The sequence below is a fragment of the Cottoperca gobio genome, chromosome 15, assembly GCF_900634415.1.
Source record: "Cottoperca gobio chromosome 15, fCotGob3.1, whole genome shotgun sequence".
Classification (NCBI taxonomy): domain Eukaryota; kingdom Metazoa; phylum Chordata; class Actinopteri; order Perciformes; family Bovichtidae; genus Cottoperca; species Cottoperca gobio.
In genome coordinates this window covers 16875224-16900643 of record NC_041369.1, presented here as the reverse complement: position 1 = coordinate 16900643, position 25420 = coordinate 16875224, and the positions used below count along the sequence as shown (strand labels likewise).

The following is a 25420-nucleotide window of genomic DNA, read 5'->3' as shown; positions in this document are numbered from 1 at the left end:
GATTCAGGTGGTAAATCCTGATCCTGCCTCTGACTGTAACACGGCCCAGAGCTCTCTGCTCTCCTTCGTAGTGTATTTTTTAGCTCTGCCTCGGTTGCTTCCCTGTGCCGCCATTAATGCCCGTCAGTTTAGTGTTTGGGAATCGGGGGGGGGAAAAGGATGAAAATGGTTTAAAGCGGCCGAGGGACGGGACTCTGGGGGGGTGGGGGGGGGGGATTCTTGCTCCGCGGTATGTATGGACCTTCAACTGCCAACTCAACGGCGCCCAAATAAGTAAATATGCGGTTAGTGTCGGCCAAGTGAGAGAAGCCCCAGTTCGGATTGGAGTGGGTTTCTCTGGTCTTGTGGGGGGGGGAGGGGGGGGGGGGGCTCGGTGAAGCTTCATTTGTTTTGGCTGCAGTGGGAAACTGAGGAGTGTAAACACAGGAAAAGCAAAGGTAAGGGTTTACCGATGTTCTTGTAGAGTTGATAATGGCCTCTCTCAAACGGCTACAGGCAGACAAGAGGCAACACATAATCCCGTAATGTTAGCTCGGAGCCCGGCTGTAATGCCCCGGCTGGCAACCCGAACCTCCGTAGCCTAGTTGTCATGTACGATAACAAACAGCTCGCGAGCTCCGTGGGTCTGTTAACACTTGATACAGAGTCAGTAACTAGTTTGTTAGTAATGACACTTGTCGACTGCTCATGTGAGTTTCACTGTTTATTTCAGACAAGTGTATGAATCGTATGCACGAAACGATTCGCTACTAACGTAGTAAACGGGTTAGTTAACTGTTTGTTAGTTTTGCCTACATAACATGTAGCTCTGGAGGAATAGTATCTTCTCAAATATGTTGAATAGCTCACAGTGTGTTGGTAAACTTGGAGGCGTGGTGTAAACACAAGTACACCCAACTCTTCTGAGGGCTTGCCCCAACGACCCCGTTTTATTTTATTGGCCTTTTGTCTCGTTAATAATGTTTAGAATGTAACACGGGCCACATGTGGTTTGGATCATTCACTTTCATATGTGGGTAATAGGCTTTGGGGCGAATTCAATTTCAGTGCATTAGTAAGTGTCTTAACCAGTCACGCGCCTCCCTGCTGGGTGTCTGGTTTCATATGTCCTTGTCTCTTGTTACCCAGCTCTGTTGTAGGGCACATTTGCCTGGTCTGTGTAACCTATTGTATGTGTTTAAAGCCAGTGTCAGGTTTTAATACAGCTGCGGAGATTCAGTGTTGTTCTCCAGGCTTCGTCCTGGCACTTTGCTTTCAGGGTATCTAAACATCGCTCCCTTTTGATTGTTACTGCAAATTAGTGCCAGTCCAAGAGCAAACAGCACTGTAGATTTTTGCAAGTGTTTGACAGTTCATGACCCAACGGCTGAGAGGCACAGGTGGTTGTAATAAAGCATGCTTTGTTTAGCTTTTGTTTAAAGGTGCATTACTGGATAGATTTACCACTGGAAAGTTGAGCTCCATATTTGCCTGTTCGAATGCACAAACATGTTCGTTATGTTGCGTAGTTCAATATGTTTATTTGGCATAACATCAAAGTATTTTTGCTAAAATACCCTGTTTTCTTCTCTTTGTACCCCAGTGTTCTGCTTGCCGTGTGATCTCCTTAAGAGTGGATCTGCCGAGCTGAGAAGCCCACTGAACGGCAGGAATCCTCCCTCAGTGGCGGTGCGACGATGACCGAGCTGGTTTCCAAGTGGCCCTGTGAATACTGCACATACGAGAACTGGCCGTCAGCCATCAAGTGCACTATGTGCCGCGCTCAGAGGCCCAGCGGTGGTGCCATCATTACTGAGGAGCCCTTCAGGAGCAGCCCCGCTCTGGATGCCAGTATGCACCAGTGGGACCCTGCAGGCCTCAGCAACAGCCCAACTCAGGGGGGCTCCAGCTTACTTATTTGTCCAGACTCCAGTGCCCGACCCCGCGTACGCATTGCTGATGTACCTGAGCCTAGTAGCAAGTGGTCGTGCCACATGTGCACCTACTTGAACTGGCCTCGGGCCATCCGTTGCACCCAGTGCCTGTGCCAGAGGCATCAGGCTCAACAACAAAAGCATGTGCAGCATGCACCCCATCAAGGACATCACACCCAGCATCCACGAAGCCCCACAGAATCACCCCAGAGCTCAGGCTCTGGATGCCGCCCTGCTCCCTCGGCCACCACTACAGACCCCTGTGAGGAATATAATGACCGTAACAGGCTCAACACTCATGCACACCGCTGGACCTGCACCGCCTGCACTTACGAGAACTGGGCCAAGGCACTCAAGTGTGTGGTGTGCGACCACCCCAGGCCAAATAGTCTGTTACCCGAACCCATTGAGCTGGCATCAGAGACTGAGAGCCAACCACCTTCCTCTAAACTTAATGAACAGGACAGGGACAACAGGAGGTGTGTTGTTGGGCATGTGGTTGGGCAAGGAGTAGGAAGTGTGGTAAGTGGGGTTTTGGGTTGTAGCAGCAGCCAAAGGAGGTCACCCCCAACCTCGAAGCGGGAGTCAGAGGTGAACATGGACTTTCAGAGGATTGAACTGGCATCAGGGGCTGGGATTGGGAGCAAAGAGGAGCTGGAGGTGGATTTCAAAAAACTGAAGCAGATTAAGAACAGGATGAGACGGACTGATTGGCTGTTCCTCAATGCTTGTGTTGGTGAGTTTCAAAAATGTTATTATTGCATTTGTGTTGCTTATTCAGCTTGTTCTCCTTGTGTTTTGTTATGTTATGAGGTGGGCAATGACTCAACTGAATGAGGTAAGGCAGCCCAACAGAGAAATGGATGACTGTGAAATGGGATTTCCCATAATGTGTGTGAATGCTTGATATGGTTTTACCATCTGGAAGGTAATTGGTTGAAATCCAGTTCAGCCAAGTCCAGGTGATTCTGGTTTGTGTCCTGCTGATGCTGATGTACTGCAAATGTTTAGAAATCCCCTGCATTCAACTAGTGTGCAACTTGCCTACACAAACAGTGAGAGCCACCCACACTGTAGACTGGTGAACGTGGAGTGGGAGGGAGGATGAACATTTTAAGAACAACTAGCGATTGTTTTTTTTTTCCCACTGCCATCTCACTCTTTCTCCTGCCTTCGCCCCTGCCTACGTATAGTTTGCTCTGCACACCCACTCAACCTCCAGGCCTTTTTCCCTTATATATCTCTTTGACAGACAATTCTTCTGTGTTACACTGACAGCACCACTTTGACAGCCAAGCATGTATTTGATATCCCAATGAAAGCCCTCGCAGCGATTTAATATTCATACAGTTTTTCAACGCTGCTACATTCCTTAAAGCAAAAGGGATAATGGGGTCTGAATGTCAGAGAAACATCACTGTTTGCTTCTGGTCCTACACTTGGTCTATTACTGCATGTGACAGGGTGAATTCCCTCATGCCTGTGTGGCTTGTCCCCTTGGGACCAAGTCTCGTCTGGTCAGAGTCTGATTTCTCCTTTAGCATATTCAAGTGTTGGCTTTCCTTATCTGATCTGAAATTTCTCCATTGTCTCTTGAAGGAAATGCATCCAAGCCATGTCAGAAATCACTCCCTATTCCCCTGCACATTCTTTACATGTAGACAATTCTTTTCATGATCGATATCTGCTTATTGTTTCCTAATCATTTTGTCTTGGGAAAAATGCCTGTTCTATTTTCCCAGGGAGCAAGTAGACGTGTGTATATATATATATATATATTGTTTGTTTTATTTGACCAACACTCCGAAACCCCAACAGTTTACTGTCATAGAAAACTAAATAAGCAGCAAATATTCACATTTGAAGAGAATGTTTTGGCATGTTTGCTTTGTAAAATGATTGCATATTGACTAATTGTTTTAGCACTTTTATTTTAGTGTCTTAATGCTTTGCCCTTCAATATGTCATTAGTTTGCACACTGCATTCTGCCACTAAACCCACAATGCAAAGTATCGCCCTTTGCTCCCGAGGAGGAAATGCAAATCATTCAGCCGTGACACAAGGTGATGAGGATTTACAACTATTTGATTTGTCAATTTAATGCTCACCAACGATATGGAAAACTCCCTGTAATTAGTTATTAACTTATTATAGTGACTGTGAGTGAATGAGGTGCGACCCAGCCGCAGCCTCAGAGGGCATAGATGTGAGTGCATTCCTCAGTTGTGTTGTGGAGATGCAAGTTAGTCTGTCCTCTGTTGCTAGGGATGTCTTCCTGCCATTGACGTATAGAAGTCAGTGTTTGTTAGCAGCGGCCTCAAAGTTTTGATGGAGACCTTCACTGAAATAGGATGACACCGTGCAAGCGAAGTAAAAAATAGTCTCGGGCAACAGCAATGTCCTTCGCTCCTATAGTGTAGATGACCCTAGATCAACTCTCTAAACTCAACTGGTGTTGCTTACATCTGTGGTTACATCTGTGCAGGAGAAGCATGGATGTAACTAATAGCCTTATTAATGGCTCTGGTTCATTTAAGTTCTTCAGTAAGAAACCTCAGTGAGCCGACACCCACCATTAAATGGCACGCTATCACTAACGCTTCTGCATTCCCTTGCTGTACCGTGTCAAAATGTTTCACATGAACATGTGTTCCTGTAAATAGGGAAATCCCTGAAGGTTTTTTTGCACTATGAGAGTTTCTGATAAAGCCGTCCTATCAAATAGGGATTGGGACGGGGTTCATTGTATCTGACATCCATCTTCACACCTCGTAATGTGTTACGTTCAGCCCTCAGTACTTATGTTCTTACTTCTTAAATCATTTCACTTGTCTGCAGTGCAGGTTTCAGTGAGTCTCTAGAAATGAGTGTCAGTATCTTTGAAACATGACAAAATGAGGCAGATTGCTTCACTATTGTGTCCTGACCAAACATTTACATTTACGCTTTGGTCCAAAGCATCTCACAAATAAGTGACATCAGAAAGAAAACTTGATTTACAAGAGAAAAGAAGAAAGCATAGGAAGGAGAGTTTGTTGTGATAGATGTATAAGGCTGTCTGGTTCACCTTGTTTCTCTTGGTCTATTTTAAATCCTAGCTATGGTGGACATGCTAGAGCAGGGGTGTCCAAACTACGGCCCGCGGGCCAACTGCGGCCCATGGTCCATTTTTAATTGGCCCGCAGCAAATTCTAAAAGTATAATGGAATAAGGCCCAGATAGAAACTTGCACTTGAATGTTTTGTACGTCTTAGTTCTAACACAGAAACACAGTTTTGACTTGTCAGCTAACTTAAAACATCACGTGTCAGATAAAGCTTGTGCTTTAGATGTTTACTGATTGCATGTGATGAGAGCACAGATGCGACGGACACCGCACAGCTGTTCATTGTTTTTGCGGGGAGTTGACGATAACCTTTGCGTTACGGAAGAGCTGCTTGGTCTAAGGAGTCTAAAGGGCACAACATAATTCGAGCACGAGGACTTTACCACAGAGAATTTCAAGCTTCCCTGTCTGATGTCGATGCTGAATGTGGACGCACTCCACCGTTCTGATGTGCGCTGGCTGAGTCGCGGCTCCGTGCTGCAGCGGGTTTATTCCCTGAGATCAGAAATCGATCTGTTTTTGAAAGAGAAGGAGCGACCTCTTCATGAGCTCAGTGACCCTCCATGTTTGGCAGACCTGGCATTTTTAGTTGATCTTACTGGTCATCTCAACACTGAACAAGAGCCGACTGCACACATTAAAGCATTCTGTGTGAAGCTCCGACTCTTTGAGACACAACTACGCAACTTCAACGTTGTGCACTTCCCCACTCAAATATGTGAGCAAACATTTTCTGTTAACTCTGAACAAAAGCAGGTTGAGAACCAAAATGTGCTAGAGCATCAAAGAAAACCCCAATTATTTTGTACATCCCAAAATCTATCTGCTTTATTCACATTTTTAACCAACAATTCAATTTGAACTATAGGAAAGAACCTGACATGGGGGTGTTGAGCAGGTAAATGTACAACATATTTATAGACTTTAGAGTACCAACATTTGTCTGATGGCTGTTGTTCCTTTTCTTATAACTACCATCCACATTACTGAAAGCAAAGACAGGGAGGAACATAAGAGCAGCATCACTTAGCCTGATCCAGCCCCTTTCCTCTCTGTCTTTAAGTGTATGCCAGTTTGTGTATTTTCTCCTTTCGGGATCTCTAAAAGATCTGGAGGTACAGTACGGACTGCACGGTTACAGGCTCGCCCGCACTAATGGAGTGTTTTTGTGGAAAGTGGTTGTGATCCCTCTTTATCACACTGCGCTGCTATTGTGTAGTTTCTCTCCTCATCTCTCCCAGTGCTAGCCAGCTCCACATGGCACAGAGAGTCCTTCCACCCACTCCGTGTCTCTCTCGCTCTCGGTCTCACTCGCACAGATTATGCAGCAGAGCATTGTGTGTGGTCCTTTGACGCGAGAACAAAAGCTCAACAGTGTTTAATGCCGTCAAATGTACGAGAGAATACCACATGGGCTTTTATTGTATACGCTAGAAATGGAAAGAGACATTTTTGTGTGTGGCCCTGTTGAAATTAATTTACACCGGTCGCAATCACACACAAATAGTTTATTCTCCTTCAGCAGATTGTACATTTGGCTTGATCTCGCTGTGTTGCTGCCGGTTCGATCACAATAATGGAAGCTGGCATTGGCGCTAAAACCTTCTGAACTTTTCTTGTGTCGTGCTGTTCATACGACCACCCACACATCCTTCTTAGTCAACCTTTATCAGTGTGTGTGTGCTGTTGCTTAGCTTTAGGAGTTGAACTAAAGATATACCCCGCAGGACCGTTCCCTGTTGTAGCCACACACTCATAGGATTACTATAATAGCATAATAACTTCAAAACAAAAGACTGTAGACTGTGGTGTGTTTCCTTCTGCACACACTCGGATATGTGTCTACAGTTTGGCTGTTTGGTGGATAGATCAGCGCTGGAGTCTGTGTACTAGTAGTTGACATAAATGGCTTCTGTCAGATAGTAATATTTGCACATTGTGCCAAAAAAAAGTTAACAAAAAGCAAACGCCTACATCTGTCGGATCAAACACATCCTCATCCCCTCACGCTAAGATCTAAGCCTGAAGATTAAGAGGGTAAAAAATAACTGACAGATTACAACGTGGCCCCCTATTGTCTTTTCCCCTTGACTTCAAAGTCAGTGAAGTCTCGAAGCTGTTACAGCTGCCCGAGAGCTAAAGCACATTCTCATCTAATATTTCATACTTTATGGTTGAGCACAGACTGTCCACTGCTCAAGGTTGTTCTTTAGAGAAGTCATTGTTTTGTATCCGTTGAAGTGATTTTACAAATCCAAGTGCAATCATTTAAGCTGCATTATGCAAACCACAAGCCAACTGATTTCTACTTTCAGATCTTCTGATTTATATTAATCCTTATGCTGTTAATTCTTTGTTTGAAAGTCTCCATACAGACATTTGAAAAATGTGAACAATGTGTTGACTTCTAATTAAATGCAAAATGCACATAATTGGTTGTACTTTGGAAATGTCTTCTATTTAAAAGTATCAAGAGGAAAAAGTGTTTATTAATATGACCCTTCCTCTTTGTCTGAAAGGTGTTGTGGAAGGTGACCTGGCAGCGGTGGAGGCCTACAAGTCATCGGGAGGTGACATCGCACGGCAGCTGACGTCAGACGAGGTGCGCCTATTAAATCGCTCCTCTGCATTTGATGACGGCTTCACGCTGGTTCACCTAGCCATCCGCTTCCAGAGACAGGACATGCTGGCTGTGTTACTCACGGAGGTCAGTAGAGACAACCAGATTGTTAGTCTAGTTCTGGAATCACCTGCCGCAGGTATTTGGCTGACAGAGAGGTATCTGCTTTAATCAGTTCACACTGCGACCACACACTAGATTCTACCACTGTAAAAACTCTCTATGCATGTTGGCAGGTCATAGATCAGTGGGGATCATTCTGTGCAACAAATGCAACATTTAAGTCATAAGTATTTTTACATAACTCAAATATGTTTCTCACGATCCCCTTTCATCTGCTATTACGAAGAAAAAAAAGCATAATGATTGTGTTTTAATTTACAAGCTTTAATAAATAAACAAGGGAGACTTAAAACTGTATTGTAAAAATTGGAGGGTCTCCAAGTGTAAATTACACCGTTGAATCATGGGTACGATTGCAGCGGTGCTTGTTTCTGGGTCAGCGTTGATGCAGCTTTTTCTTCTGAAGTCTCTTAATCTCAACATCCAATGAGATCAGTTGGGAGGAATCACAAGGGCAAACGGTCTGTAGAGAGGAGAGAGACTGGAATTCAACCACACACTCCTCGCTCTGTGCTTGCAGAAAGTCTCCAGCGTGATAGATGTTCCTATATTTATGACACTTTTAAATGATTAACATTTAGTGTGTGTGTGTGTGTGTGTGTGTGTGTGTGTGTGTGTGTGTGTGTGTGTGTGTGTGTGTGTGTGTGTGTGTGTGTGTGTGTGTGTGTGTGTGTGTGTGTGTGTGTGTGTGTGTGTGTTCGCACAGTGCGCTGAGGTTGATTGCAGCTATCTTGCCGTCATCACTTTGATCCCAGATTATGTGTATACACACACCTCTCCTCACACTCACTCACTGTCCCAGTTTCTCTTCCAAAAGGGGGTCAGTGAGTATCCACCGGCTCATGCCCCCGAAAATGCTTCGAAGCTGACATCTGCTTGAACACCAAACACGGATACATTTATTCTCCTCGTCTTGGGAAACTAATCAATTTATATTAGATTAGTGAAAATAAAATTTAGATCAGATCACTGAGTCAACTATGCTGGAAAAATAATTTCACTAAGAGCCCCGTTGTTCTGACGGTATGTGTGTATGATTCATATTCAGCAGATATCGCTCGTCTAAGCCAAAAGGCAAATACTGTAATTACTAAAAACCAATCGTTCTTTACTTAATTGCATCTCCAGACATCTGAGATTGTCTCAAGTTTATCGTCCTGTCATAATTTAGCCTCTTGGTTTGAGCATGCAGCTAAACTACCTTGAAAGCTGTTTTTGCATCAGTTAGCAGCTCCTTTTTAAAAACCAAATGTTGTAGTTACTTGTGAAATACAACCTTCTTCAATTGTTAGTAAAGCTATTGCTCAATTATAAGCACGCTGTCTCATATCCTCTTTGAAATTAAGATTATACTTCCTTCCCTTTTTATCCTCTCCTCTCTGCAGGTGTCCCAGCAGGCAGCCAAGTGTATTCCAGCCATGGTGTGTCCTGAGCTAACGGAGCAGATCCGTCGTGAGGTGGCGGCCTCTCTTCACCAGCGCAAGGGCGACTTCACCTGCTATTTCCTCACTGACTTGGTGACCTTCACCCTGCCCGCAGGTCAGCGCCACAAATATACAATTAGTGTCAATAGGCACTTTCTGTGTTTTATTAAAACTCTGTAGCTGAAGAAACCCAGTCTGGCCATCCCATCTGACGTGCCAAGTGTGTGATAGAATGCTTGTTTTGTTTACTTGTCGCATATGAAATTGCTTGCTGTTTGAATACTGAGGGGAAATAATTCCAACTGTTTGTCTGTTTCCAACTGAAGAAGACAGAAGCTACCTCTGGCTCACTGTTTGGGTATTGTTCTTGCATACCGAGTATACCAGCCCGCCGACGATGCATGTCTCTCGTTCATTACAAAGCTATTTTTAGCCATTTTGCCAATGAATTGCATGCATTCAGTGCTATTTCTGTTGAGTTTCATGGTGTGGAATAGCTATTTATGGTCCTGTCTGTTGGGGGCAGCTAAGCTAAGAATTTTTGTTATGTAGTGTGTTCAGGACAATGCAGACCTTGGCTTCTGGCCACTATAGAAAGCCATTCTGTTCAGTTCCACAAAGTCACTGCATTCATTTATTTTAGCTGAAGAATAAGCCACTGTGTTGACAAGAGCTCCGAGCATGCAGTGAAAGCCAGTGGCCATTGTGGAAAGAACAAAACATGGTGGCTTGAGTTGAAATGAGCCACGGCAGAGGAAAAAAAAATAGTAGTTGGCCTTTTCAGTCCTTTCAGTTAAGTGTTATAGCTGGGATAGAAAGAGATTAACACGCTCATCGAATACAATATGAATACAACTTTTCCCTGCACCTGCTTCCCCTCTAATAACACCTTCTTTTGATTTCTGTCATTCAGTTCTCTCCTTTTTGTTTTTCTTTCTATCAGACATTGAGGACTTGCCCCCGGCAGTTCAGGAGAAACTGTTTGATGAGGTGCTGGACCGAGATGTACAAAAAGGTGAAATATTTACTTTGTCAACTTCATGCAGTTTGACCTATCGCATGCCGTGCTTGCACATGGATGCAATTGCTTTGAGAGAGCGAGAGAAACCAGATCTAAGATGAGTACGATGGGTCGGCTTGGCAAACAGAGGGAGTCCCCCCCTCACAAACGACACTATAACGGGAAGGCCGAATACTGGCGGTGGTATATTACTTGTATTTTCCCTCTTGCCAACACGGCATTGAGCCTGCCTACTTGGCACCCTGCCAGGCGCTCTGTCTTTATCGTGTGTACCAGTTGCTTCTGCCCTAATCAGCCTAATTGAGTTTTAGGGATTTCTCTGATCCCCATTGAAGGATCGTGCTTCCCCTCAGCCCACACACACACACACACACACACACACACACACACACACATATAAACAACATTCAGAAGGCATCGCTTTTCTGCCACACTTTCCTTCTCTAGTTTCCTGCTTATTTTTGTGTCCAGTGTGTGTGTGTGTGTGTGTGTGTGTGTGTGTGTGTGTGTGTGTGTGTGTGTGTGTGTGTGTGTGTGTGTGTGTGTGTGTGTGTGTGTGTGTGTGTGTGTGTGAGAGAGATATTGGGCACTGCAGTACATGTACAACAGACAGAAAGCCTTATTTCACCTTTTAAGATCCTTTCTGGGTTTGTTTGCTTGCACTTAAGTAACTAGTTTTGACAGAAACCTTGCCTTTCCAGGTTAAGGGATTAAGTCAAGGGCGGTTAATGCTGCGTAAAACCTGATTATCTGGCCATGTAAACCCTTCAGGGTGTGTGTGTGCGTGTGCGTGTGCGTGTGTGCGCGCGTGGGTGCGTGCGTGTGGAATGGAAAGTATCACGGTAGCAAAGTAGCGTAATGCAAGAGAGATCATTCCGAGAAGCTTTGAGTATTTGCGTGTAAAACATGAATCTGATTTAAACTGAGCCAAAGCATTATGATCTTGTAATGTTGTATTCATAAACTTAAAAGCTCAATTACTTTATAAATCAGTTCATTTGTTCATTTCAAACACATGGTCACGGTAATAAAAGACGTTGTGTTCTTCCACTACAGAGCCATTTGTCTCACTGGTTTGAGTTTATTAACATTGTAATGTAAATCTGATTACTATCCATGCACACTCAATTTTGCCTTCAAAGGAAGCCTTCCTTTTTAAAATTTTGAAAACATGCCGGCCATTTGCATTGTTACAACGTTATACAGAATATAAATCAGACGATGTTTCGTCTGTTCAGCAGCAATGCAGCGTAACGAGATTGAGCTTCACAAGCAGCACACTTACAGTAACTTTTATATAATTCACCAATTACATTTTTCAAAGTCAAATGTTTCTTGTCGGGCTCCTCCTGGGCGCCAACATCATTTTCTTTTTGTGCCAATGACTCGGGCGGCTGCATTTGATGTTCTTGCTGCATGACAGTGACTTTCTCTGCACTCTCAGCAATGTCCTTGTTCGGAAACGTCATGGTATCCTCTTTGCAGCTCATTAAAGGTTGTTCAGTCTGACTGATTAAGGCCCCGTTCAGCTTTTCCAAGGCTGCGAGTATACATCTTAAGATGTCTAGAACTATTGCACCAATGGAAACTGTCGGGAGCGGACACTTCAACAGTTTGTGTTTTGTCTCTTACCATACAATCGACTATGTTAGCTAATACGCAAAGAGAGAGAGATAAACCACTTGATGTTATTCTTCCTAGTTCCCCAATTTCTGTTTCTGTTATTATATTTAGCAGCCTAGTAAATCTGAGTAAAACACAGATATTTACTGGTGCACTGCCAATATGTGGATGTGATTTCTGATTTTAATTAAAAACTATTAATTTCTTTGAGAGATGTATAAAAATGTTTTTAATGCACAAATTGAAAATGCGCATAAAAACAGGTGGATGGAAACCTGTTGATAGAAGTCTTCCTGTGTACTGATGACTCTTCTTTAGTGTTACTGCTCATGCAAACAGTTTATATGCAAATATAAATAAATAAAATAAGAAATGTCTTTGCACTTTGCAACATGTTCCTGCCATGAGCAGCACCGCCTACAGGAAGAGGTTTCTGGATATCTGAACTGGTTTCCTGCATAATCTGACTTGTTGGTTCTGTAGTGTACACGCAGACCTGTGGAGACATCGATATGTCAAATCTATTTTGACAGGTGTGAGTTTTCATGAACACTCTCCCAAACAGTCCTTTCATGCGCCATCATCCGTCTTGCAACCTGGAAAAGAAGCGCTCACTATGTCCTCTACACAACCCTCACACATTTCTTAGTAACGTGTCTTTTTCTATTGTATCAACAAAAACACGACATAAGTCGCATGAAAACAAACCGATGCATCCTGACGCACACAAACACGCAACGTATATCGGCAGATCTAACAACCTAAATAAATAACTAAATATTGAAGATATTATAACACTAAATAATAAATAATAATAATCGGCTGTCTCTCATGGTAAGTACAAATAATGTGTAATAAGTGTTCTCTTTGAGCTGATTTAGTTTTTAGTGCCACTAAAGAGTGTAAAGAGATCCCAACCCTCTCCCTCCTCTTGTTCAGAACTAGAAGAGGAGTCTCCCATCATCAACTGGTCCCTGGAGCTCGGGACGAGGTTGGACAGTCGATTGTACGCCCTGTGGAACCGCACGGCCGGGGACTGTCTCCTCGACTCCGTCCTGCAGGCGACATGGGGCATCTATGACAAGGACTCAGTGCTCCGCAAGACCCTCCACGACAGCCTGCACGACTGTTCTCACTGGTGAGGCCACCGGGGACTAGGGGACTGTGTTGTGAACAGTACGCCATGCTGATTTCTCTACTCTCAGGCATGTTCATACTGTGCTTAGACTGAATGACATAATGCACTTCAGCCGTGCTGGTGCTCACAGTCTGCTTCTCAGGAGAATGTTGTTAATCACACCTTAGTTTGGGCAAACACAGTGAATATGTTGCATTTCTGTACACGTATACCGCAGACTATACTAAATTCTTGACCATTACAGCATTATCAAAACATCCATGTTTATCCTTGTACTTTAAACATCTGGCCGACGGTTTCTCACAGTAACGTTAACAGAAAGCGAGCAGGTTGAGCTTTAGTCTCTCGCTCGCGGACACACCAAACAGCTGAAACTTGACGTTCAACGGTCTCGAGTTACGTTTTGTTTTCCTTTTTTGTAGCGTTGCATGACTGTGTTTGAAATTGGGACATGTGGTTTAGAGGTCGGGATATAAACCGAGAACCCAAAGTTTGGATTGCCCGGCTCATGCTGAGATCTGAGACTTTGATCTAGAAAAGAGAGGCTTTGACTGGGGATTTAGACCAGTCACACACATTTCAGAGGAGATTAATGAACTCTTACTCGAGTGTAAAGTTGGGAACACTTCAACAATTTAAGGCCTGAGACGGATTCTACATCAACACAGCAGCGCAGTGTGACTCACGTCTATTTCTAAGAAACTGTGGGTTTTGCAGTGAGAAAATTACTATTTAGATATAATGAGTAATTGCCATGCAAACCTATACCACAACAGCAGTCACACGCCTTCCTGCACAGAGAGGTCAATTAATGTCAACAGACAAAACAGTGTTTGTGTGTGTGTGTGTGTGTGTGTGTATGGTCTGCAGGTTTTACACGCGCTGGAAGGAGTGGGAGTCGTGGTATTCGCAGAGCTTCGGCCTGCACTTTTCCCTTCGGGAGGAACAGTGGCAGGAAGACTGGGCTTTCATCCTCTCTCTGGCCAGTCAGGTACACGCACACGAAAGCAAACACACACACATTAATACGGAGGACAGAAGCGTGATGTGCTTAAAATGTGACACACTAATGATTTATGAATTATGCAAGAAGCTTTACTGCGCTCGCCGCACTGTACTTAATCTGTAATGCCCTCTGAAAGTGCATCCTGTCGGTCATCAGCGCTTCTCTGCCTCTCGCTGCTCTGTGTGACCTCATTGTCGAAGTATGTTGGGTGGGTTTGTTATTATATCTGGGTGTAAAAAAGAAAAGAAAAGGGTTTTAACACTTGCTGGGTTAACTTGCCAGAGGGAATGTACAGTGTTCATGAATCCTCGACCGACCCCCGGCTCTCTGACTGTATTGTTTTCCCTTTTTGTGTTGCGTTTTCTTTTACAGCCAGGATCCAGCTTGGAGCAGACCCACATTTTTGTTCTGGCACACATACTTCGTAGGCCTATCATCGTCTACGGAGTGAAGTATTACAAGAGTTTCCGTGGAGAAACGCTCGGGTACACCCGCTTTCAAGGTGAGGAGTTAGTCGACTGTTTGGACTAAAGTTGTTTAAAGATGTCATTGAGCGTTGAGTGCAGATGTGTCTGCTTAGCTTACACAGCTGACATAACGTCCCCTCTGAACTGTCAGTAAGTGCTATTTGCAACATGTTTCAGGCGAGTGTCCGTCACTTAGGGGTATTTTATAACTGAGTGACTTAAAATGACATAAACAACACAACTCGACACACTTTCCTCTCAGAGGAGCAGTGATGGAGGAAGTATTCAGGTATTTTAGCAATACGACCCTGAAAATACTCCACTACATGTAAAAGTATGTAAGTGTAATCAGCAACTTTAAGTATTAAAAGTACTATTTAAAAGTTGAACTCTTATATAAGATGCTTTTGGAATAATAGTGTGTTACTGTGTATATTGCATTTTACTGCTGTAGATGTTGAAGGTATATTCTGTTGGGTAGTTTATGCTACAGCGACGCATCATATGTTTGTGGCGTCGCTGTATCTTTAAAAAGAGATCAGCTCAGAATAACAGCCAGCTTTGTGACGATGCATCTGCAGCTGATCCAGAAGGTTTTTTTTTTTAAATAGTTTATTTAGCTTAGGAGAATGTTCTGGACCCATAAGGGAACACTCCAGAATCACCACATTTAGAGATGCATTGTTTTCACCGGACACGAAGGGGATGAAAAATATGTAATCTAAAAATAAACGAAATAACCGAAGCTGTCGGACAAATGTTGTCAAATATTTCCCTCTGAGATGTCGTGGAGTAGAAGTATAAAGCTGCATGAAATACACGTCCCTCCAATTTGGGAGCTCACTTTTGGGAGCTCACGTAGAAGTGTTATTGTGATGTGTTACACACACACACACACACACACGCACACACGCACAAACCATCAGAAAGGATCCCGTGTGCGTGGAGAGCAGGGTCCACGTTTATGGCTCGCAGTAAAAAGCAGCCTGGTTTCAGTTTGTCTGCTGAGTGATGCTGCACAGGGGATGATGAAAGTGCTCTGTAATGGCCAACTGCTTGTGGTAAAGCCTGCCTGATGGACCCCCTGATTTACTGTTGCCAGGAGCCCATGTAAGACACGCAGAGGGAGGTGTGCAAAGGGGCGCCTATAGAGAGGGGGGGGGGGGGGAGCTCAGTTAAAGTGGTGACCAAGTGAACCCAGTAGAAACACACAGTGGTTACTGGGAGAGGAGAGGAGCCAAACGGAGGCTTCTCAACTGTCGCTTAGAAAAGTATTAATGAGGTGTGTATTATGCAACCGAAGAAATATGAGAAGAATGAAATATGAGCAGATTCTGTAGTGTGTGTGTGTGTGTGTGTGTGTGTGTGTGTGTGTGTGTGTGTGTGAGATGTGTTAGGACATTTCAAGCGGTGGTATGTAACTAAATACATTTACCGTACTCTCCATTTTCCGCTACTTTGTTTTTACTTCAGTTGATTGACAGGTGTGGTTACGAGGCGCTTTGCTGGTTAATATTTTTAACATGTGAGACATGAACGGTTTTTAAAATATGAGTCATTAATACTGATTACTGTGCAACAGTATAACAAATTGTTAAATTCAGCTTCATCTTCATTAAAATGCTGTTACACATGTTAATGCATCGGTGAGAAACAATCCCATAATGTAACTTTAATTCTGCTCCATAACGATTCTTTTTACTTTTTGCGCATAAAACATTTCCAATTAAGATTTTGAGTATTTTTTACTAACGTTCCCCCAACTTTTGTTGAAAAGTTATAAGATGTTTCTTTTCGATTCACCTTTTATTGACGGGAGAAAACAAAAATACTAATATTAAGTTAAAGTATAAGAAGTCGCAACATTAACACACTTTCCCCAAGTGTCATAAAAACCCTACAGTAGTAAATGATCCCATTCTCAAAATGAGTTATGTGCTGTATTGTATTATGAGCAATTCTAAAGTACATTTGTTTCTCTCTTTAAAAGTTTGTATTTATTACGCTCTGGTTTTAAAAGCATCAAAACCTCTGAAGACCAAGGAGGGAACCTGAATATGGTCAGAACAAATGCAAACGCAACGTTTTGAAGTGTTAATTAACACTCATTAGGCTTTCATCAGTCATGGCACTGTGAGAGGGATGAACCAAGACTAATTATTTCTTAATTATTCTGAAACATTCATGATCCTAACAGTCATTAAAATAGTGATTTATCACAACTACGCACTTTCTTATTATTTGTCCAATACATACATACTTATAATTACTAAGTAAGTCTTTAAGCACTAAACTCAAACAATACGTTGTACGACAGAGATGATCACAAACCGTATAATGACTATAATTGTCATAAAGCTATCATGCATAATGAAATGGGAATAATTTGACCAAACTCTCTTTGTCTCCTTCCTGCCGCCCCCTCCAGGTGTGTACTTGCCCCTTTTGTGGGAGCAGAGTTTCTGCTGGAAGAGCCCCATCGCTCTGGGATACACACGGGGACACTTCTCAGCACTGGTGGCCATGGAGAACGACGGCTTCGACAATCGCGGCGCCGGCGCCAACCTCAACACGGACGATGACGTGACCGTCACGTTCCTGCCGCTGGTCGACAGCGAGAGGAAGCTGCTTCACATTCACTTCCTCTCAGCGCAGGAAGTAAGAACCTCCCTCCACTGTCGACACATTTCTTGTTTGACCTTTTTGAATTTCTCTTATGATTTATGTTTTTTTTTTATTTTTTATGGGCATGAAATCAGTTTACTTGCAAGCTCCTCCCTCCTCTGTGTCGGCGCTAGTTTAAGAAACACAGTGCTTCAGCAGACGTACATGATATTCTGAGTTTACACTAGTGATGTGGCTCCCTCTGATGGCCATATTTGTTCCCCCTTGTCCTTCAGATGGGTAACGAAGAGCAACAGGAGAAGCTGCTGCGGGAGTGGTTGGACTGCTGTGTGACGGAGGGCGGGGTTCTGGTGGCTCTTCAGAAAAGTTCCCGCCGCCGCAACCACCCACTCGTCACCCAGATGGTGGAGAAGTGGCTGGACGGCTACCGGCAGATCCGCCCCTGCGCGTCTTTGTCTGACGGAGAAGAGGAGGAAGACGACGACGACGAGTGACAACTGAAGCAAAGGGTTGGGAGGAGGCGGTCTGTGGGGGGGGACATGACTCCTCCTTCTCCTCTCTCGTACAGTTTTTCTTTATTTTTGTTTTCCTTTCCTGACACGGACAAACTGTGAAAGCCTTCAGGAGAGGACAAGGAACCACGAGATCCCCCCCCCATCACCACCTCTGACAGGACACACTGCGACTCTTCTGCACGCAGGCACTCGGACATACAATTTAAAAACACATTCAACACTTTACTCGGACAAACTCGACTGCTGCGAAACAGATTCGGGGGAAGATTAAAGGTTTACGAATGAAAATGACCTTTTGGATTTGTTTTGATTTTCAAATGTAAAGGAAAAAAAGATTCTTTATCCATAGATGTAAATGCATGTGGTTGTTTTAAAAAAAGAGTATAAGGAAATATACCAGCATTGATTCAAAGCAACACTTTATATCCGTTCAGTGTGGGCACTGACAAAAGCACACTTCCAAATTTGATGTTTATTTTCCATTTTTAAGAGTTGAGTTTTTTTTTCTTCTTCTGAATGGGCAGGGACAAAGCCAATAAATATCATTATCTTTAGAAAACCAGAGATGGTGTAATACTAAATGACTTTAATCCTTATTACTAAGCACTGCACATTTATTAAAACATTTCTATATAAATACAGTATCATTGCTTGAATTAAGGTCATATATGAACCTCTTGAAAAAGGGACACTTTCCACACTCATTAAGTTTTCACACACAAACATTCATGTTAGATCTTTTGGTTTACCTTTTTACAGACTGATTGAAGTTGTGTGTGTGTGTGCGTGTGTGTGTGTGTGCGTGTGCGGTTTTCTTCTCTGAACTTACTCTACATATTCATTGTTTGGAAACTTCTCTGAGCTTTAAGGTTTATTTTCTTTCTCCTTTTTTGTGTTTTTTGTTAATTATTCTCTCAATCTTGATGAAGACACGTTGCACGGAAACACTGTTGCTGTGAGGAAGGAACCAATCAACCATCAGTGAAAAGTTTACTTGCGTTGTTCAGTGTGATTTAGTACCTCATGTGGACGCCTAAAATCTGGTGCTTTTTCTTTTGGGCAGGCGAGTGTGAGACGCATTCAATGTCAACATAAACACGTCTCATCGTTTGTCTCCTGTGTCCCTTTTTTTCCCTTCTAGCATTTGTTGTCACAGTCACCCTCGTGGTACATGTCCGTTCACCTCTGTAACGCCCGTTTGTTGTCATTATGTGAACCCATCTTTAAGTTTTTAAGGTCATTGTGAGACTGCAACATATAAAAACCAAAGCTGACAAAAAAACAAGTTGTCGTTATTTTTCTTTGCTGTGAATGTTTTTTGCATTTAGTTATTTTTTCTTGCCATTGCGTACTGTAACCTCTTTCGTGTTTCATTCAAGTCATACACGTTTTGAGCATCACCTGTATGTTGCTTTGTATTTATGCAATAGTTGCAGTTGTGACTATGATGGTTTGTGGATTTAGGCCTGACTTCACTATACAGAGTGTAACACAATGAACAGGCAAAATAAGGAAAAAAATAAATAAAGGAAAACCTTTTTGAATGTCCAACTAAACTGTTTCCTGTCCGATATTCTTGTTCTGTTATTTCACGTATCAGTTATTGCTGTGGTTTCAGTGTTTTAGTGTCAGATTAACATACATCAGACACATGTCATGAAAATAAAACCATCATATAGATCATACAATCATATAGTTTGTCATATATACAGTATGCCATAAAATGTTTTAATAAAAAAATACAAAATGTCATAGTCGTATAGTCATAAAGCTTTAAAAAAAAAATCAGTCATTTCAAAACATCACTTTAGACACTGACCTCCTTCCTTTTTGTTTATTTATGCTTTTTGTTTCTCTTACTCTGTCAAGCGTCTTTGAGTTTCTAGAAAAGCGCTATATAAATAAAATGTATTATTATTATTATTAACGTATAGAATGTCATATGTGATACAAATTTCTAAAACAGTCATAGTATATTATGTCATTAAAAATGGCATAAAATATTATTTTATAAAAACCTTTTAAAAAAAGTCATAGTATAGTACATTGAAATGTAATGTAAAAAGAATCATAGCATGTCATACAAATGTCACAAACACGTCATAGTGTATTGTCATTAAGGATATCATGAAATGTCATAGTTTAATGTGTCGCAGAAAGTCTTTAAAAGTCATCGTATGTCATGAGAAATGTCCAAACAAAATTCAAAAGGTCAGTTAAGTATGTGATATATATATATAGTACGTCATAAAAATGTCATTAAAATAGAAAGTCATTGTAGTTTGTCGTATAAAACGTCATAAAAGTGTCATAAAAAAGTCAAAGTATAATAATTCATAACAATGTCATACATTTATTTTATTTTTTTAAGTACGTCATGAAAAAAGTCAACATAGTATATCATGTATTAAAGAAAGTCACACAAAGTCACACACGCCGACTTGTCGCACCCTGTAGAGAGACCTTACTTTTGCACGATTTTAAAAAGTGCTAAAGGGTTTAGAGATTTATGGACAAAGTTGACCAATATTTTGATATTATAGTCTTGCAATACTGAACTACTAATACTACTAATAAAACAAATGAACTGAACTGTGTGTTGTATTTGTTTAACTTACATTTCTCAAACAGCTGGTGGTTTATTTAGAATATAACAGTAGGAAACCTTTGCCGTTCAGATTTCTCTGACCACAGCATCTGGAAATAACACCATAGACACGCACCAGACTTTGTGTAAGTTTAAACACTGTACTATATTAGACACCGTTTAGATTCAGTCTTAAATTACAAGGATGTTATTCTCTCCGACGTCCATTGAGAATAAACTTCCATAAATCTGCTTATAGAAAAAAGACAAATGTTATAACTCCAGAACTTGCCTGAGAATCAGCACGTTTATTAGTTTTCTTCAGTATCCAAGTAATCCAGTGATTGTTGTCTGTACATCAAAGGGGACATTGCAAACAGGAAGCTCTAATAGCTAATTCTGCATACTTTTAAAGATGCCAATTTGCCAAAACTTTAACAAATATAGGCTAAAAGAAAACGGGGCTCAAGTAACTCATAGCAAAACTCACAGAATACACTTCCTGTTAACAAGAATTATGGGATCTTTACTTCCAAACATTGGATCATGATTATTTATTATCTAAGTAAGAAAGAATAATAGGAGTGGCAAAACTTTTAGTTGCACAATAAATATGTTTGACATTACTGACCTCAGGGTCAGACTTTGAAACCTCTTTTAGGAGGACTTTTTAAAAGAATATTTTAAATAACTGTAAAAGCAAATATCCCACAGAGCCAATCATCAATCAGAACAGTAAATTTTATTTATTGTTTCCAGCTGCACTGTATGCTATATGTTCACCTTGTACAAGAAACAAATACAAATACTCAACACTAAAAACCAAACAATCTGCTAGCAGCCATCTCTTGCTAACGTCATGGGGCTAAAAGGGGGGATGGATGTGGCTGCTTTTGTTCACGGAGGGCACGATGCCTCCGAGAGCCACAGCTGGCTTTCATTAGAGCAGAAAAACAAAGAGGAAGAAACTATAAGGCGGAGAGGGGTGGGGTCGTTCACATAAGACTATGATTATAAGAACATTTAACAAGGCAATACAAATCTAAACAGGACTGAAAACCTTGAACATCAAAAAACATACATTTGATATATAAAAAAAAAAAAAATACCACAATGGAGAAAGAGGTGGAGACATGAAAAGCAATAATCCAATTTAGTTTCTGTTCAGATTTGGACATATTTGAAGGTTAATATTTTTCCTGAGTCAGTAAGAGATTTACTGTTTTTGTTTTTTTCCTACTTTGCCAGCTGGTGCTGCATCGTACTGTCGGTCCTTTGGATGCAAACAGGTCATATTTGGGACGCTGTTCATGCCAAATATTGTAGGTACCTCAGTTCAGCAGAGTTGGAAATTTACAACACCAACCATTTAAATTGATGTTACACACGCAATGTACAATATCTAACCACATTTAATGGCAGTTCTTTTTTTTTTTTGGTTTAAAAAGGGTCTTTTTTTTTTTTTTTTTTACCTCATAAGCCGAAATATTCTTCCTGGAACTGGAAAGCACATCTACTGCCCCGCATCCTGTTTCTACATTCAGGGGCCGCCAGCCACGACGATTAGAAAGGAGCAAAGATGGGGAGTCAAGATTTCTGACGGAGATGCTGCTGTCGCTAAACATACGTGTAACTGTAGATTCATTCATTTTCACACACTTGAAGAACAGAAAGAACAAATATTCACGTGTAACAGGAACACAGAATATCTGATAAACTGGAAAAGTAAAAAAAAAAAAAAAACAACACAAGACACGTTTGCGCCGAAACGGGTGGAATTGACGAGGGAAGGACGGGGGAAGAGGATGGTTTATGAAGTCATTGTCTCTTCAAGCTTTGTCCTTTTTAAACCAGGGAGGGAGGGCGGGTCAGATGTCCATCCTGCACGTGGAAATGTCAACAAGTCCCAGAAGTCAGGAGGAATCTCCCCTAAAATATACTCAAAAATAAAGATAAAAACAAAAAAATATCACTTAAAATCAATGAAGAACAAAAACAGATATGGGGGAGGAGAGGTTTCATGAGTTCGACGGTCAGTCCCATCTCAGTGTGGCAGCTCATGTGTGTAATAACCACTGTTAATATCCACTGTCCTCTCGGTTTCATACAAAAACAAAACGTGTGAAACGTTGCCCGGCAGGCAGTCTGCTGGTAGGTTCAGATGGCTGAAGTCAAGCGTACAGTTGGATGGTTGTTGTTGTTGTTGTTGTTGTTGTTGTTGTTGTCATTGGTTTTAGCCCCCTGCTACAGCAGTAGTCCTACGGCTCAGTCATGTGCTCTCTCATGGGGTCGCCATGTTTGGAGGGTTGGTTGGGGGAGGGGGCCTGTGACGGATGGGTACCGGGGGGCAGGGTGTGAGCGATGGGCACTCCCCCAGGCACCAACCCCTCCATAGGTCCGGGAATCCCGCCGGGGGCGACGCCCACCACACCAGGAGGGAATCTGGAGAAGGACAGGAGATGATCAGCAGGCGCGATGAAGAGCAAAGGAAAACTGAAAGTAAACTTTTCTATTTTGCAAAACAGCGAAGACAGATCCTGGAAAAGGTTCCGCTGCTGCTTCGTGGAACATCTTTCATCAACTACACCACGAAACTAAGATTTGTTGCTCCTGATCGTTACTGGCTGACGTGGGATTTAACCCAAATACAGAATATACACATACAAACTTTAAAAAGTTGTGTCATTTAAAATGAATGATATACTTTTGGGAAAAACAAAAACAAACATTAAAAGATAAATAAAACATCTGAAGTTTTCCTGCATTAAAAAGCATTTTCACCTCCAACAAACTAAATATTTAGAAATGATGCAAAGTTAAACAAAGGAGCAAAACGTGAGAATGTAAGAGGTCATAATCTAATGTAGGGGAGGACTTTAAAGGGTCATTCACCCAAATTACAAACTATTTCTCACTCCCCCCCCCCCCCCCCTATAGTGTTTAACCTTAAAGATAGTTTGGTTATATTTGCTCAACACAATAGAATTTGTTTGATTTATGGTATTGAGAAATACATTTTCTCTTCCCCCGAGTGAGATTTTTAAAAAGCTTTTCATAATTTGGGTAAACGGATCCTTAAATACAGGGAGCTGAAAGGAAACGTGTGTGGAGGAGGAGGAGGGGGGCGGGGGGCTCTTATTGCAAATAAAACAGCTGATAATATCCCAGGTTTGTTGCTGTTTTACAAAAGTTTAAATCCCTTTCTCTCTTCCCCGTAATGACAAAACTCTTCTTCTTCTTTGACTGAAAAAGCTCCACGACTAAAACCTTCCTGCTTTCTGTCTTTAACCGTCGCTTCACTATCACACTCTCCAAAATAAATAAAGAATACATTACTTCGATTACACGTTTGACTTATTCTACTGTAGATTGTAAATGTGTGAACACTTCTTTAACATCAGAGTGTGTTGTGTGTTTCAGGGAGGTGGTGGTGGTGGTGGTGGTTGTGGTGGTGGTGGGAGATGCTGGGTACAGTGGGAACAGTTACAGGACACGCGAGTCAAGAGTGTGAAGCAGAAAAAAAGGGGGGGAGGCCACATATTTCAATGGGATTTGTCTTTTATTAATGATGGTATTCATTTGCTCTGGCCTGTGGGCCAGCAGTGGTAGTATTCATTTACCTGGTTGAGAATTAGGTATATAATTTGTCCTGCATTCCCCCCGTTGCTATGGCCTGTACCATGGTTTGGTTCATTCGGCTGTGTGAGAGAAGCAGTTCATTCTGGTTGAGACAATATAGAGACTGAGAAACCAAGAGCCTAAACTTAACAAGGGATTCAATCATTTGGGCCAACTTCTATGTATAAATACGCCACAAAAACTAGGACCCAGCCTAATATGCAGGAAAAGAGAATTGTGCCACACATACATAAGAAGATCTAGACTAAGCCTGGTCTACTGCAGGTGTTGATGTGACTCAGGTGATCTCTGTGCGATGTGAGAAGCCTGCTGGGTTCATTCACATAAATCCCCCTCCTACCTGTAGGCGGCACCATTCATCTCAGGGTGAACTTGAGGCTGCTGCTGCTCCATCATTCCCCAGGGTGCCGAGGTAACAAAGAACTCTTTGTTGACGCAGTTTCGGAGGCTGTCGGGAATACGGCCTGTGTCGGGGGGGGAAAGATTGAACATCGGTGAGCTGACGGACCAAAGTCTAGGGCTGCGGTCGAATGCTCTTTCTTTTTGCTCCTCACTGAGAGAAATGACCCGGAAGTATCTACAAGTTGTTTTCCAAGAAAGCTCCAAGTGCAGTCGGATTCTTTTCTTCTCCTAAGTCCTTATGAATCCTCCTCGACCTCGTGAAGTTTTTCATGGAGGTCGAGGAAAAAGACACCGGACGTAATTGTTTCTCACTATTCGACCGCAGCCCACGAGTGTGTGAATGCATTTAAAGATGTCCCCGTACCAGTGATGGCTCTGCGTATCTCTGTGGCGGCGGCCTCTCTCATCTCCAGTGATGCCTGCTCGCTGTACCAGGCGGTGTGGGGCGTGCAGATCAAGTTGGGGGCGTCTTTCAGAGCACCTTGGGAAAAACTGTTCAAACAGCAGATTAAAAAGGGATTAAAAGATGCAAAAGGAAGACTTACTTCTGACTCATGTTCTGGAGATCGTTGGGATTTAGCGTCTATTAGCGGTTACTATTGTCCTTGTACATGTGAGATTCTTGTCACGAACACTAAAGTCAAACATGTTTCAACAGCTACTCAAGGAATTAAAGCCGTTCTAAACACCTGAAAGGCTCCGACTCGTGGACGTCCAAGGCGGCTCCGCGTATCCGGCCTTCTTTAAGGGCCTGAGCCAAAGCTTTCTCATCCACCAGACCTCCCCGTGCCGAGTTGACCAGGAAAGCACCTTGACGCATCTACAAAACACACACACGCGCACACGCACACACAAAGCAAAACATTTTATTCTCTCAATAATAACTTCAGCAATCAATATGTGTGTCTTTGAGATTGCACACCCTGAGGTGCCATCATGGGCTCATGGCTGCGTGGGAAGACGAACACAGTGGGAGACAAACGCTTCTCAAAGAAAGAGCGACGAGATAACAAAAGGCTTTTCAAAGAACGTCGACATCTAAATGACACTAATTCCTTCATCTTCAAAGAAGCTCTTATTCAGCATGTAAGTGATGATGCAGATGAACGTACATCGTAGCCGACGACGAACAGAAAAGGTTATTGGGTTTTGAAGCGGCTGTAAAAGATTCAAATAGTTATAAAAACTTCTACATTTTACACAACCGGCA

General features: G+C 42.4%; 2 protein-coding genes across 4 annotated transcripts in view; one reads left to right on the top strand and one right to left on the bottom strand.

Moving 5' to 3' along the window:
• The first annotated feature begins 291 nt into the window (after window positions 1-291).
• On the top strand, window positions 292-19138 carry zranb1b (zinc finger, RAN-binding domain containing 1b). Its single transcript, XM_029449829.1, has 10 exons — window positions 292-437; window positions 1583-2649; window positions 7540-7727; window positions 9149-9302; window positions 10131-10202; window positions 12771-12969; window positions 13840-13960; window positions 14348-14477; window positions 16871-17100; window positions 17343-19138. The coding sequence occupies exons 2-10, from the start codon at window positions 1677-1679 to the stop codon at window positions 17559-17561; spliced, it is 2286 nt and encodes a 761-aa protein (XP_029305689.1). The 5' UTR covers window positions 292-437; window positions 1583-1676; the 3' UTR covers window positions 17562-19138.
• A 1754-nt stretch (window positions 19139-20892) lies between these two features.
• ctbp2a (C-terminal binding protein 2a) overlaps window positions 20893-25420 on the bottom strand; it is a 59665-nt gene continuing 55137 nt past the window's right edge. For 2 of the 3 annotated variants that reach the window (XM_029450049.1, XM_029450050.1), the window contains exons 6-9: window positions 24900-25030; window positions 24575-24702; window positions 24149-24272; window positions 20893-22611 (exon numbers count right to left, since the gene is read on the bottom strand). In XM_029450049.1, coding sequence (XP_029305909.1) covers window positions 22428-22611; window positions 24149-24272; window positions 24575-24702; window positions 24900-25030 — 567 coding nt within the window. In that variant the 3' untranslated portion in view covers window positions 20893-22427. The remainder of the gene's footprint in view (window positions 22612-24148; window positions 24273-24574; window positions 24703-24899; window positions 25031-25420) is intronic. The other variant, XM_029450051.1, reaches the window with a different exon arrangement.